Raw genomic sequence first — 15,797 nt, forward strand, 5'->3', positions numbered from 1 at the left:
GGGCCTGTCTGGAAAAACAAACTTTAAAAAACTGAAATACATTTTTTTCAGGGCCTGGCATTCGAGTGATGAACTGACCTCCCGACAAGCAACAGCTCCCGCTCGCTGGCGTTCTTGCGGTACTTCTTCCAGATGTCAATGGTGAAAAGTGTGCTGCTGCTGTTAAAGATGGAGGTGAGGGAGGACATGAGGGCTGCCATCATCACAGCGATCATGAGACCACGTAGGCCTGAACAGAGCAGAGGGAGTTAGTGAATAAGGGGGCCGACGGTGGGAGAGAGACATGCGGGGGTGCAAGAAAGGACCTTTAAGAGCGTGTGTGGAGAGAAGCACTTTACCTGAACATGATAAATAAGTCAGGTGATAAAAATTGGTCTTTTCCTCTTATGGGAAATTTACAGTGAGTGGAGAGGGGGTGGGGAGAGGGGTGTACATTAGGGTTGTCATTATTACTGTGATTATCATACAATGTTTTTACAGGGACAAAAATACTGGGGAAAAAAAAAAAAAAAAACTTTGTTTGTTTTTTTTACCACTAGGCATGAGTTCAATAACCAGTTTTGGGAAAGCAATGTTGGAGCATCCCACTTCTGCACCGCACACCTTAACACACTCCTCAGGATCAACACAAGCAACCGAATCTGCAAGTACAGAACAAAAAAATCTGCCTGTTAATAAATAAAAAAAAAATTAATAAAAGAATAAATAAATAAAAAACTTACAGCACTTTTACTGTGAGAGGAAATTATAGTATTTTACAGTTGTAAAGATTAAATATTGTACAAACAAATCTGATGAGCTATATAGTTAACTGTACTTCGTAAGATTCAACATTTATTTTATTTTTTTTCTTTTGGTTTGTTTTTAATTTTCAGACACGCTCCTGTGTGTTAGCACAGTGAGCAAGAGCGTGACTACTTGGCACCTAAAAGTGGAACAGTTTCTGAGGGGCAAAGTGCACGTTCCAGCCAGCTGCTTGAACATGATATAGCAGAGAGCTTGCTAAATCATGTTTATATTTTAGAAAACTTAAGTATGTATTGTATGTTAATCCATTTCTGATTTAACGTGTTTTCTGTGGTCTCGTAGTTTATTTATTCGTGGGAAAAGTTCATTTTTCTGACGTATGGACAGTGGAGCTCGGCGAATTCTCACTATCCCTGCCTGGGCCTTCAGATTTGTGAATGGAATCTGATTCAAACTCAACTTCGGGAAATTAAGGCATATAAACCTAACCGGCACTGTGAATTACATTTTCTTCCTTACAATAGAGGTTTTTTATTGTGTAATATAGTAATGCTTACCCAATGAGACAGTAGTTATTTACAACATTTTGAAAACATTTATTTATATCACATTCATGAAAGCCTGTGGTTCATTAACGGGTAATTAATTATGCGTGTTAACTTATGTTTATTACTTTATATTGGATTCCAGGTCGTGCTCCTGTATATCTATATTATACATTTAATTTTTTTTTTTTTTTTTTTTTTTTAATTAAAAAAAAAAAAAAAAAAAAAAACAATTTGGCTTGATTACGAATCAGCCTCTTGCGTTTGAATGCCCATAGGCTGAAAAAAGGGAATTTCTCCCCAGTCACATGATTAGGGTGCGGCAACAAGAGGGATCAGCGGGTCTGACGCTTTGTCTGCATACCTGTCCACATCATCAAGCCGGCTTACTGTAAGTGAGAAGCAAATTCAACTGAATCATAGTACAGGAAAGACCAACGATTTACATGCTCGAACTGGAACTGGGAATTTTTTTTTTAAAATACATCTATTTGAATTATAAAACAACAAGTTAAGGAGAAGCTCTAGTATTAGTTAAATATGAAATGTCTGCGTTAAAAGTAGATTCAATTTTTAATTAGGGAGAAAACGTGTATCTTCTTATATAACTACATTACTAAAAATATACCGGCACACGAAACCAGAGGTGCTTTTTGATTGCAATTGCAAGTGTACATAAAGGTGCATATATTTTAAATCTAGGATCTGTGGGTTTTACTAAGTAGGATTTTATTTATTTATTTATTATTTATACAACATTTAGTTTTCGTTACAGACTTTAAAAATGGCCTTGTCTCAGCTTCAGTGTTTGGATAATAACCATGTAAACTTGCGGTCCAACGAATCCAAACCCGAATTTTACTACAGCGAGGAACAAAGGCTAGCTCTCGAAGCTTTGTTGACGAGTGGACCGGACGCTTTCCACGAAGTTATTAAGAAGCACAATATTAGGGACTTTTTATCAGAACCAGAGCTTGAGCGGATTTGCAAGGCGGTGGAGACTTACCAGCCAGGCTCTGAAAAAGTCAAAACAGACAATGAAAGCGGCGATGAGGAGACCCGAGCCTTGTCTCTGCAGTACTGGCCGGACAAAACTGATATTTCGATCCCAAAACTGGATATTGGATGGCCGGACTGCGAGTCTTACCGTGGGGTGACCAGAGCAAATGTCTATATGCAGCCACCAATGGAGGGACAGACGCACATCAAAGAAGTTGTCAGGAAAATAATCGCCCAGGCACAGAAGGTTTGTTTTTTTTAAAACATATCATGGTCTATATTTGTTAGACCAACTTATCTAACTTTTATGAAAGTTGTATAGCCTAGCAGCCTATGCGTATTTGTATGAAACTGTTGATCAGAGCGATTCTAATTGTATTACTCTGACATAGTTTACTTTAGTTAAGTTAAATAGATCTGATTGATCATAAGAGACTTTGATTTACTGAGAGGTAGTATACACAGACAGGAATCCTTTTTTCTTTTTTTTTTTTTTTTAAAGCTGCTGTTCATTTTTCAATGTAACATCCGATCACTTATTGAAGCAGAATGCTTTCTGTAGTTTGTCTGGTATTGTCTTACAAAAAATAAAAGTATCGTACATAACAGAACTTTGCTGTGGTGTATGATTCTTACAGTACAACTGATTTTCTACAATATCATATCAATACTCGAGAATGAGTCATACGTCAAAATTGTATACTAGTACACAATCCTCAATCAATCGCATTTTGTTTGTTGTGCAAGTGTTGGTACTTGGATTAAAGCCTTTTAACCTCTTTTGTCAAGCCTACACAATGTTTTGATTTTCTTTTTTTTTTTTTTAAGCCCAACTTTTACTCACTTTAGTAAAACAAAAATACAGGTAAAGTCATGCCATATGCAAAGGAGACACAGGTGGCTCCTCACACAGTATTCAAATTCCAAATAGAGATGCATGCTGCATGTGTGTGTGTGTATAGATAGACAGATATAGAATGTAGAGTGGCAATACTGCATACCAGTAAAAACTAAAATATTCAATCCTGCAGATACAAAGTGCTATAATTAAAGTACTTGTAGTTTTGATCCTAAAAGCTGAATCTGTTGTTTATGCTTTCCGCAGGTTATAGCTTTAGTCATGGACCTGTTCACAGATGTGGATATTTTTAAAGACATGCTGGATGCAGGTTTTAAGAGAAAAGTTGCGGTCTACATCATACTGGAAGAGAGCAACATTCACCTTTTCCTGCAGATGTGTGAAAGGGCAGGGATCCACTCTGGTCACCTGAAGGTCAGTGACATGGAACATCCCTTATTCAGAATCTGCCACTTTCATGGCATCTGAATGAAGTGCAATACAATCAGGGATGCGAGTAAGACTCCCATTGCACAGCAGTTTGATCCATTCCTGGTTTTACTTCGTTTAATAAGACACACCTAAGCTTGTTAGCTAAATGCTGTGGCTAATCAAACTCGTAGTAACCTGGAGTGGGTGAAACTGCTATGCAATAGGAATCTTATTTCCATCCCTGAATATCCCCTACAATACACAGTTCTAACAGGCAGCTCAAACACCCCAAAAGCAGGGAAAACAAACTGCAAAAAAAAAACAAAGCTGGAAGCAATAACCTACTTGCACTGCAGTACATGTTAGACACATTTCCTGTGAATAAGTATTGTTCTTTAAATGGCAAAAAAAAAAAAAAGTGTAAAAGTGTAGGGCAAGCGTGCTGGAAAAGGACAGCATTTTCAAAGTGAGGTAGTGTTTGTGTTCCTATGAACAGAGAAGGAAAAGGCCATTTTTATACAAACACCTTTTGTTATTCAACGTTCTATGTTACAAAACAAGTCTCAGTATTACGCAGCTTTCTCACCTAGCCTCACACTTGAACAATCCACCCACTTCTTCCTTACTATCAATCACTATCACGACCACCATTTTTGCCTTTGCCTTTTTCTACTGCAAACATCACATTTTCTACTATAAACACGCATGCTTGTTTGCAGTATTAAAACTTTTTTAGTCAAGGAAACATCTCTTCTTGTAACCTTTGCAGTGGTTCAGGTGGCTAGGGGTCTGTCCCACCAATAATATCTGCCAATCTTCCTATTTAAACCCCAAGTCTTGCCCTTATTTTCTGCCTTGCTTTTTCGTTTCCACAATTCTCCCATCCTCCTCTACTATGCTGCTCTATCTCTGCAACGGTCTCCCTCTTTGGGGCAAGTGAACCTCACTTCCTAACCTCAGAGGCCCAGCTGCACTGGCCTTGTTCTTGGCCAGGAAGTCTCTCCATGAGCCAGACGGGACCCTTGGCCAAATCTGTCCTCTCTTTCATTTTCCTGTTCTGTCCCATTTAGATTTCACCTCCACAAGCCAAGTGGAAACAGTGTACTCTTTAAATCACAAAGCACCTTCTCTATTCCAATTCCTTGCTCCTTGCATCCCTTGCTCCTGTTCTGTAACTCTGCTCTTAAATAATAAATGTTTGTGTTTTTAGTAATAGGACTGATCATTTCCTAATTCTGTTTACCATCAGCAGATCATTTTATTTGTATTTTAGGATTTTTCTAACAAACTGCAGCTCCATGTTTGTTTTGAGCAAAGGACACATCTTAATAATACAATATAACATGACATTGTAGTATAACATATATTGTACAACTTTAGGGCCTTTTAAAGTTTTAAAATTCAGATTTATTTTTTTGATTTTTATTAACTTAAATTGCTATGCCTTTTTTCAGCTGTTTATTGTAGTAAAATATGAAATTGCCAAACTTTAAATCATTCCATGAAAGTGTGATTTGTTTCTGTGAATTAGTCATTTAAGTAATTTACAGTAGTATTTCTCAATTTTTAGTAAGCCTTCATATCATAACTTGCACGATGTACAAGTGTACCTTGATATTAAGATTACTCCAATGTTTATTTTTGTAATGAATGACCCCTGATGGCTGGAAAAGCACATTATATGTGTGCATAAAGACACTGACTACAAACCCGCTGCTGTGGATTCACCTTTAGCGAAACTGTAGTGTGTCTGGCTTTTGTGCAGAGGGTCGGCGGTTTGAATCAGGAAAATAACAATACTTAAAGCCTTACAATACCATGAACATTTTATACCAGCCGGTCCCTATTCCAGACATTCCTTACATGGTAAAAACATCGCTTATAAGAAACAATCTCGCTCCCTGAAAGTTCCCAGCAGTATAACTTTCATTATCTGGTTTTCCCATCAAGTCCCCACCCATTTCTTAGTACTTTATTAAGGAGTTAATTGCCTCTAACTGATAAACAACTGAAACTCTGTTGTCACTTGTAACCATTATATACCCTAGCCAGACTGCCGTGTCTAAATATTGTGAGATCAGTATGCATTGAAACTACATGATTGCCATTTACTGTCATTATCAAAATGTGATGATTACTAATGAATTTGGTAATGTGAACAGGTTACTAAATGTTAAGACATGAGCAAAAACTACTGAATATATAATTTTGGTAATGTTTTAAGCCTTGAAATATTTACAGTAAACAAGCCGTGCAGTGGCTCTAATAATTAATGAAAGATCTTCTGATTTTCCCCATTCCAGGATGTTCAATTTAATGTTGTTGGTACAATTGGGTATTAGCACAGCTGGTATGCATTAGGCTATACAAAAAGATACGGGCGGTTTTTGAGGCAGAAAATACACTGACAACATAACGTTTTTTAAAACAAAATTGACCTTTGCAGCTTTCACTCTTACTTGCCTCCTGGGGCCACCAACACAAATGGTTTATGAGAAGGGCAGTAGACTGTAGATTCCGCACTGTTGATGCTCTCAGTGATAAGCCATTACTGCTGGTATGTCTCTGCAGTGTAGCGTGTGACAACTGCAGCCGACCCTTTAATGCTGTGAGTGGGTGCTCTGGGCGTCAGCTCCTCCTGCCCTGGGGACAGATTGCCTGTCTCAGCTAGTCTGGTCTTAAAGCTGCTTACACAGGTCCTCACTGCAGCTGTGCCAGGAACATCTTTCTCGTGTTATCTTTTGCCCATCCCCCAAGGATGTTTCTTCCCAGATTGAACTGCAGAATGAAGAAGCTAAAGTAAAAGATGAATATGCCTAGGCCCAAAACATGAACCCAGCAGTGAATGGAAGTTTACTTTTAAGTCACACTTAAAAAAACAACAAACACCCTAACAGTAAATTTGATGTGCATTTGCTGAGGGCTGTTAAAGAAAAGCAAGATAGTTTCCATAGATTCTTGTTTTATTTCCTTATAAAAGGTAGATATTGAAAAACACATTCTCTGAAAACTTATTGTAGGTTTTAGAGAATGTCTAGCTAAATAGTTGGGGGCAACCAATGCAAATATAAATTTAAAGTTTTGCAGAAAATACTAAAAACCTTTGTAGAAATGAAAAAAAAAAAAACAGCATTTAAAGCTGTCATTCAACTTTTTACTTTAAACTCAATGAATATTAACGAAATTGCGTGCCCCATTCGATAGGATTTAACAGGTTTGCAATGAGAATTGCTTCTTTAGCAAAAGGCAGTCATTATCTCTCTCGAGTGCCAGCACATTAGTTTACTCTGAGGGAAGGGTGTGTCTGTGTGCCATGTGACAGACAAGGGGGAAAAGCCTGGTAAAACAAACATGTCACATACTGAACATAAAAGCTTGTAATTCCCCTGCTGGAATTTGAAACCGTTTCTCTGTATGTGCGGTTTAGTATGCATTATATACAGTACTTTGGTGAGCACAAGGCATGCATTGGTGAAGGTTTTCTTTAGAGTCCTTGTTATTAACAACAGTCGGCTGCAAAAACGAGATGGGGGAAGAGTTAAGGAGAAATACAAGGACTGGAATGTCTAGACAAGGAAAGGGCAATCCGAATCAGCCAAGGAGTCATCACAGTAGAAAAGCTTCACACACACGCACTGTTATTCAGTTCTTTGTTGCACAGAAGTTCACAAAGGTGAACTGTTGTCTGAGTACAGAGGTGGGCGTATCTGATGTGATCACATGAAGATGAGCCTAGGGCTAGGAATGCCATGGTTATGCAGGAGCAGCTCCACCAGTCCATTCACTTGTCTTGCAAATAAAGTCTCTCCCCATACACAATAGTATGAGCTAGTGTGTGTTTGCTTTTTTTAGAAGGTCTGTTTGACCTTCTCTAGCCACTTTGTATGCCAAAACATGTACAAAATGTTAGTTGTCAGAACAGAATGAAATCATTAGCAAAATGTATCATTTCATGGCCACCTGGTTGGACAGATGCCTCTACTGTAGACATAATGCACTGAAAGAGCTGGAAAAAGAAATACACTTTGTCAAAAAATGCCATTTGGGACTTTAGTTAAATACCCTGCCCAGCTGGACACAATGTCATTTTGGGTAGAGGTGTGATATGACGCTGACATCCATCTGCTTCCTGAACTAAATCAATGGTGCAGAGAATCTTGCCTGAGACAAATTATAAGAATCTGGAAGCTACTGTTCTATACTCCTGGTGAACTAGATGATTGTAGATCTTAATTAGCAAGACAATTTGATATGTGTGTCTGCCTTTGAAGTAAAAAGGATAGCCATGGTTGGATCTGGTACTGATAAAGCTTTGTTTATTTTGAATTCCATAGATTCTTTATTCTTGTATCATCTGAAATCAGTTTAAAGGAATGTATGGTAGGTTGTGAAACTAGGCCTACATTTACAGGGCCCTATATTTTGGATACCGTGGGAAATATATTTAAATAAATGTATGTTCCTAGACCATGGAATTGCATAGTTTTTACAGAATTGTATCATTGAGATTATTATTAAAAAGACCAAGTTGCTGGTAGTTCAGGACAACAGCGGTTTTATACTGGTCTTGCAAGTTCAAAAACTTTCACAGGACTCTTGAGTGTTTCATGACTGTATCTGTCTCTGTTTGTTTCTTAATCTCTTTTTTTTTTCATTAACAACCACAGTGCCGCCCTATGCTAACTTTCACCACTGTGCTACAAATCAAACACAATGCGATCAGTAAGAAATCACAGAGGCAGGCCTGTCATTTTCTTCTGATGATTTATGGTTTGTTTTATCTTTGCAATTGCAACATGAAACAAACACCATAATGAGCAATGCAAACAGACTTGCTGAGTCTCATAGCATGGTAAACTATGATTGTCGCAGTGTATAAATAATAAGAATTAGGCTATATAAATTATGTCAAGCCCTGAAAAATATGTTACATGGTACTGCTAAGTAATGAATCATTTGGTATTTGTTCATACTTTAGCACAGAATTTAGTCTGGCCACATTACTTTTTCACTGCACATGTTTTGGAATTTTAGTAAGTTTATGCCATGTAAAGAGTCTGCAAGAATGGAGTACTATTCCTATTATTTATTTCTTTTCATTTGCTTGAAATGGTCATCACCTTTTCATAAGATCTCAGGAGAGTATCTCATCTTTATGCCAATCTGTTTCCATTACTCCCTGTGGTGAGTGGAGTGTCAAACATCCGACAGAAGAGGATTATAAAGACGTTTGCTTAGACTTTAATCCCACAAATCTTACTCTACTGCATAAACTTAATTACAGATTTTACATCTAAAAAAGACCAGTTAGTACCAATGAACAAAAGGGGGGGGGGGGGGGGGGGGGAACAAAAAACTACATCTGGTCACCCCCCCCCCCCCCCCCCTGTGGTATATCAAAAACTTTCCATGCTTTCTGTATTGGCATTTTTTTTTTTTTTTTTTTTTTTTTTTTTTTTTTTTTTTTGGTAATACTACTACAGTGTTTAAACAAACAAAACTATCCTCAATCCATTATCGTCATATGATAAAGGTTTAACTAGATTAACCACTTTTGGGCATTAGTTTTAAACAAATGAAGGCACAGCCTTTTGAATAAAATGACAAACAAATGAAAGATGATGGGAGGGTACAGAAGTTATTCAGTATTTGCTTTAACATGTTCCATCATGATGCCACTGTATTCTGTGTCATTGTGATCAAGCAAGGAGAAGATATTTTTGGGAACCCAATTGGCACGTATTGTTATTTGTTCCTATTTCAACTTGGGCAACTGAGAAACAAATAATGTCAGAATCAAAACCAAAATTAATGGCCTTCAGGTAATTTACTACACAAAACTAAAGAGAAAACATCAGCTAGTCTTAAATATTACAGTATTCGCAAAAATACTTTGCACTTATTTACCGTGTCACCAGAAGTTGCATGACGACAGTTTTTTTAGTGATCTCTATAGGCGGCCATCTGGATCAAAAAAGCATTGTGCTGCTTTAGAGCGAGTCAATCTTATGGGACAGAAAAAAGGCGAGCGCGTCATTCTGAAATGCCTTGTTTAAACAGTGCCCTACTTGATGGAGATGATGCGTAGTGATTTTTATATAGATTGTATATATTATATGTATTTTTGTTGCGACTTTCTGTAGTAAACGAGAACCAAAACTAAACTAAGTTGTCCCCCCCCCCCCCCCCCCCCCCCCCCCCCCCCCAGTTTTATGCCATTTCCATGTTTGTTTTATTTGAAGTGTTTAAAGTTAAATTTCAGTTTTCGTTTGCTTGTTCAGCTACAAAAAGACACAAGTAAACCTCATTTTATTATTTTATGAAAACATGTCTATGGCCACTGTTTACTGTGAAGAAACGGAAATGGCAAAAAATGACAAAGTGAAGAAATAAATAAAATGCGACGTCAACGTTATGTTTCTGGAATAAACGTCTCACTTGAATTGCTATTTGGCCTCCTTTGTTGTGTAATTAATTCACTGGGGTAAAGTAAGGCCTACACAACGTTTTCTTTACTCCTGGGATATTTTACTTCAGCGTGTTACCTAGTGTCACATCTTGCTGTAAAATAAAGACCCACACACAATAAAGGGTCCCCCCTGCCCCTGCTGCTTTGCTGTCTCTGCCAGCGTTCTATGAAATATAATGGCTTTTATTACTTTACATCCAAGCACTATTAATAACTGGTCCTGCCAACCTGTTAAACTTGGCGTGCACATTTGTTTAAACCAATTATTCAGCAAGAAAAAAAGTAATGGTATAATTCAAATGGAGACTGACGTGCTTGTTTTGTTCATTTATTTTCCAGAACTTGAGAGTGCGCAGTATTGGCGGGACAGAGTTTTACACTCGTTCATCGCTGAAGGTTCGAGGCTTAATGAGCCAGAAGTTCCTGTTTGTCGATGGAGACCGGGCTGTGTCTGGCTCGTATAGGTAATGAATGCAGTCATGCTAATTTCGTTGTGTTTTAACATGCTTTGTCTATCTTGCTACAGTGGGAATAGCAGTAATAGCAACTTAAAAAAAACATCCATCTTTCCAAAATACAATTTAACATTGGCATGTTGCGATTGCTGTAAAGAGGAATACAAACATTTAGACAAAACTGTCTTAAATGTTCCAATATAGAAATTGACAAGTTTTTTTTTGTTTTTTTTTCTTCTATTTACAGATTCTTATGTATTGATTTTTGTTATTAAAAAAAAAAAAAAAAAAAAAAAAAAAAAACACAGCTAAATTAAACTAATTTGATCTCGTTTTATATTTTGTTTAGCTTTACGTGGACCGCATCCAGAATGGATAGAAACCTCATCACTGTCCTTACAGGACAGGCTGTGAACACTTTCGATAAGCAGTTCCGAGATCTCTACTTGAACTCCAAAGAAGTGAACTTCAATACTATTCATCTGGTGGGAGAACCAGAGCCTGAACCTGTCCCACAGGCAGCCCCGCCACCCGTCCAATCTGCCGAAGTAGCACGAAAGATGATAAGCCCCAAATATGCCTTTCTCATGGCCAGTAAGCAGGAGACCGCCTCCGAAACATCTTCCAAAAAGAACGACGACAAAGCCAAAGCAGTTCCAGAACCTGTCAAGGTCAAAGAGGAACCTCCGTCGATCCACCCGGGACTTCTCTATCTTGAACGAGCCTGCATGATTGATTATGTGCCAACATGGCCAGAGCCTGAACCTGCAAGCGACGTTATTGGCTTTATTAACATCAGAGACTCTAAGAAACCCAATCAGGCACACCTGATGAGATCAGAGCTCTTTGAAACGTCGCAAGCAATACGATTCAAAGAACCTTTCACTCCAGCGCTACACCCAGGCACACAGCATCAACCCACTCCTCAGAAAATGCATGCACCGAAAACTGAATCCAAACCTTTGACAAATGAACAACCAAAAAAACTAAACTACCAGGACAAGCCAACCCCACCGGTTCCAAAACCCAGAACTGTTCAATTAGTATTAAGCAGTAGTTCCCCTGATTCTCCAGAGATTGTCAGTATTGTCCCCAAACCTAACAAAGTGTTAGAAACTCCAACAGCTTCAAATGAAAATCTGGATATTGCAGGGATTTCTAACAAACCTCACAATGCAGCCAGTCCAAAAACAGAACAGAAAGAATCAAAAACTGAACGTGATCTGGCAGTCTGTACAGTGGACAGTATTGAAACTTGTGCAGAAGAGAAGGAGTGTGAGGTGGAAGAGAGCAGTGGTGGTGAAATTAAGTCCAGTGAATTTGTCAATGATGAATCAAATATTTCTTCCGCCTCTGACGAATGTTTTGAATACATTGACTCTGACAAGCATAAGCATACCCACAATGGTGTGAGTCACCATGAGCCAGAGGCTGCACACCAGATAGCCAGGTTCTCCCAGTCTTTGGAGGAGTTACGGCTTGATTCCCAAAAGAGGTTGGACAATCACCAGGAACGAGCCAGCAAAGCATTAGAAGATATTGGAAGAGTCTTGGAGAAAAGTCAGAAACAGGTTTTCAAACTCCCTCTAATTGATCGTCCGTATTATGGAGGCGGTAGGAGGGTAAGAATTGAATCTTTACGGGGTTTTTTTGTATTATTAAATCAATCAAGGTGCCTTTCATAGTGGACCACCATCACAAAGTGCTTTACAAGATGCGGTAACAACAAGAAAATCCATAATACTTTAAATACAGAGAAATGCATAATACATGATAGTAGCATAATACATTAAATTGGCAACATATTTAAGATAATGTCAATCATCTCTTTCTACATAAAGAAAACAGCTTTCAGAAGGCTTGCAAAGACATTGCAGCTGATCAAGCTCTACGAAATACGTGTAATTTGCACAATGCGTCATTTAATTCTCCAATGCGTCATCTCCTTAGCAACGAGCTTAACGACCACGAACCCATCCAAGCAAACCAGCAACATGGCGTTGCCAGTTAGTTTTTTGGCATTACAGTTTTATTCGTTGATGAACTGAAAAAGTTATTATAAATATAAAACTGCTGTACAGTTATGCTTCTACTAATGCTTGTGATTACTATTATGATTAACATTATTATTATAGAGTACCATAATGAATGTTTTATTGTAGGAAAAAATGTAAATAACTTCTTGTATGCTGAGATTACTACCGTTTGCTATAATCATACGGGGTGGAGAGAAAAAAAAAAAAATCAGCTCTGTCTGTAGTGTGATAGATACGCGAGCGGTAATGGGCGCAAAATAAAATCTGTTACTTCTCGCAATTCTCGGATTCAAAATGCATGCAGAGTTCTACGTTGCTGAATCCTAATTTGGACATCTTCACTTCAGCACTGTAAGTTTACATTTTTATATGTGTTCGTGAAACGTACATTCAATATACAGTAATCCGTCATGTATCCACCTGTCACATAACCGTTTATCCGCCATGATCAACCTCTTCAGCAATGTTACTTTTATTATTGAACAGAGAAGATTAGTTGAGGTATTGCCAAAGTTTTCGTACACTGTGTTGTATGTGCTCCATGCACTGCCACTGCTGGTAGTGTCACGTGAGCTGTTCAGTGTGTTGATATGTAAATAAATCTTGATTGCCTGCGGGGTGTATCAACTTCAACCTCCGTCTCGATCTCCTGCCTGTCACTCAACAGCAAATGCATGCACCCACACAACAGATGGCTATCCTGTCACAAGCATTAATACCCTGTATCTTTCTAAACAAGGGATTTAGGGGAGCTCCCTAATAAAAGCTCAATTTAAAAACATTAATTATGAGAATATAGTAATTGTTACAGCTGTGTATAATGGATCCGTCCTTCCTCTGGTCCAAAACACAGTCGGATATGCGACAGATTACTGTATTATAGAAACTGAAAATGTGCGTGTTTGAGGGTTGTTTTTTTTTTTTTTTATAACTGATTTTGCCGAATAATAATAACCACAACAACCCAACAAAAAATAAAAACTGAAAAGTTCAAGCCCTAATTTTATTACAAAACTTAGTTTAGTTAAATGGTAAAAAAATAAAATTAAAAAAATCCAGTATTCCAGTCCTGGGATTATATTAAAGTATTTTACCTGGATAGAGTGCTCGGCTTATCATCCCTGGCAGGATTATGAAGATCATGGGCAGCATCTTGAGATAACTGGCCAGGATAGATCCACCTTTTGCGTGACTCAGGTTTTTGGCTGATAGGGACCTTTGCACAATGACCTGCAAGCAAGAGAAAGAGCCTTGTTATCACAGACAGTGATCTAATGCTCAGACTATAAAGCACAGTGGTTTATGGATCTCAAAATCAAGTAATGCTGACACAGCACAGGGAAATACAGAATGTCAACATCACAGCACTTTCCACTGTGTTGTAAAGACATGACTTATTTAATTTAGTAAGATCAAAAAATAAGTTTGTGGAAATACACAATTCTTTTTACGTTTTTATTTTTTTTGCATGATCCTTAACATTGATTACTTAACCTACATTAAGGCGATTTTTAATGTAACTTGATAAGAGACATTGGAAAACCCATTCCCGATATTACTGAATATTTATTACTGAATATTTAACTGAGGAATACAATTTCATGCAGCAAAATGCAGTATATAAGCTTGTTTTTCCAAACCACAATGTAGTGTGATCACAAAAGTTGCACTGAACTGTATATAAAGGCAGCAGCAGAAGGAACGGTTGGTAGTGTTGATTGAAGACTTAAAAGTGGTTGAATTGTGTTTGTAATGAAATGTTTGCACAGCGTGAATGACTGCCCATTTCTTTATTTCAAATTGTTATGACAATGCGGGTGTATGATTTTGAAACTTGCAGTACATTAAGTTTGTTGCAGATTGCTTTCTAACATCTCCCATTGCACACAGAGACGACGTAGATTTGTAGCCTGGCTGGACTGTTACCAGAAAATATTTCAGATAATTTACTTCGTTCCCTCTGCTCTCAGATTACTATAGGGGATAGTTTGCGTGACAACACGCCACAATAGTGAGACAAATAGTTTGACCTATATTTACCTATGCCTTCTGTTAGAAAATAATTAAAACAAAAATATTAAAAATAGTGTATACTGTATGTGTGTGGGGTGATGGAAATAAGGCTCTTTTTGCATAGCAGTTTCAGTTAGTCTTACTACACGCTCAATTAGCCATATTGTATAGGGAACAAGCTCAGGTGTGTCATATTAACCTCATAATAAAACCAGGAATGGATCCAACTGCTATGCAGTGGGAGCCTAATATCCATCCCTGGTGTAGCTAGCTAAATTAAGGCTAATGAATACATTCTGTTTTGCAGCAGAAGCAGATGTATCAGATGTCAGATGGTGAAAACCGGCTGGCAAGAGGCCCGGTAAAGGTGGTGATCGCAAAACCTGGCAGCCACCACCGGCCCACCAAGAGAGCAGCTCCAGTCATCGGAGGGCACAAGTACTGGCAGGGCAAAGCGTACAATTCAAGCAAGATGGGGCCCGGCTTCTCTGTTTCCCATGTCAAATCAACCAGTGGGCGCAGCTCTCCCAACGGACTAACCCAGCACAAGGTGCCAGTAGATAGCTCCAGGATACCCTTCGGAATCGCCTTTTCCAAACTGTCCCAGTTCAAACATCTGAGGAACAAAATCCCACAAAAGAGGATGCCCCTGGACCCCTGACGCAAACCATTTATTAACTAGAACGGTTTTAAAAGCATCGTCTGATGTGTTTTTCTAATACATATTTAAGGTATTTAAACAGGGTAGATACACTAATAAGCAACATCTCTTTTTTTAGGGATGTTCTTGTGTTCCCTTTTTTTTTTTTTTTTTTAGTGGCTAGGGGAAATCGAATGGTTGTTTAATTGTGGTAAGGCTCAGAATTGAAGGTGTTGTGAATGCTGGAGAATATAGGGCTAATTGTCAATGAACTGTACACTTGCCTGGTCAGTGCACCAATACCATGTTGCAAGGATGGTGAGGCCAAAGGTCATGCCGGTCCAGGGAAGGTCGCCTGCCACCGGGTCTCTGAACAGGTGCATGGCGTCGGCTCGCGGCAGGTGGCATGTTGTGTTCGGGATGATCTTTGACGGTATTGCATTCAAGTAAACTTTCTCTAGATTGTGATAGCCTTCGATTTTGTTAAACGCTGCCGGAGAGAGACATAGATTTTTAACATGGCTGCCTGAGAATAGTTAACTGATATGCAGAATGTGTTCTTATGATGAGACCTACAATGGCAGAAGACTTTCTGGTGATAATTAAGCTACAAAGGGAAATTC

At 38.3% G+C, this 15,797-nt stretch overlaps 2 protein-coding genes across 2 annotated transcripts in view; one reads left to right on the forward strand and one right to left on the reverse strand.

The window, feature by feature from the left end:
• Positions 1–15,797, reverse strand: part of slc5a10 (solute carrier family 5 member 10) — a 35,209-nt gene that overhangs the window by 3,271 nt on the left and 16,141 nt on the right. The window contains exons 9-12 of the mRNA XM_041277152.1: positions 15,459–15,664; positions 13,616–13,751; positions 534–641; positions 79–229 (exon numbers count right to left, since the gene is read on the reverse strand). Of these exons, the coding sequence (XP_041133086.1) occupies positions 79–229; positions 534–641; positions 13,616–13,751; positions 15,459–15,664 (601 nt within the window). The remainder of the gene's footprint in view (positions 1–78; positions 230–533; positions 642–13,615; positions 13,752–15,458; positions 15,665–15,797) is intronic.
• LOC121330553 (protein FAM83G-like) lies at positions 1,634–15,472 on the forward strand. The gene is made up of 5 exons (XM_041277148.1): positions 1,634–2,538; positions 3,397–3,564; positions 10,370–10,494; positions 10,835–12,107; positions 14,842–15,472. The coding sequence occupies exons 1-5, from the start codon at positions 2,077–2,079 to the stop codon at positions 15,193–15,195; spliced, it is 2,382 nt and encodes a 793-aa protein (XP_041133082.1). The 5' UTR covers positions 1,634–2,076; the 3' UTR covers positions 15,196–15,472.

The sequence above is a fragment of the Polyodon spathula genome, chromosome 18 (genome assembly GCF_017654505.1).
Source record: "Polyodon spathula isolate WHYD16114869_AA chromosome 18, ASM1765450v1, whole genome shotgun sequence".
Lineage (NCBI taxonomy): Eukaryota > Metazoa > Chordata > Actinopteri > Acipenseriformes > Polyodontidae > Polyodon > Polyodon spathula.

Coding starts and splice junctions, on each gene's coding strand:
- LOC121330553 (XM_041277148.1), top strand. CDS start 2,077: ATGGCCTTGTCTCAGCTTCAGTGTTTGGATAATAACCATGTAAACTTG. Junction 2,539..3,396: donor TAATCGCCCAGGCACAGAAG/GTTTGTTTTTTT, acceptor TGCTTTCCGCAG/GTTATAGCTTTAGTCATGGA. Junction 10,495..10,834: donor GCTGTGTCTGGCTCGTATAG/GTAATGAATGCA, acceptor TATTTTGTTTAG/CTTTACGTGGACCGCATCCA.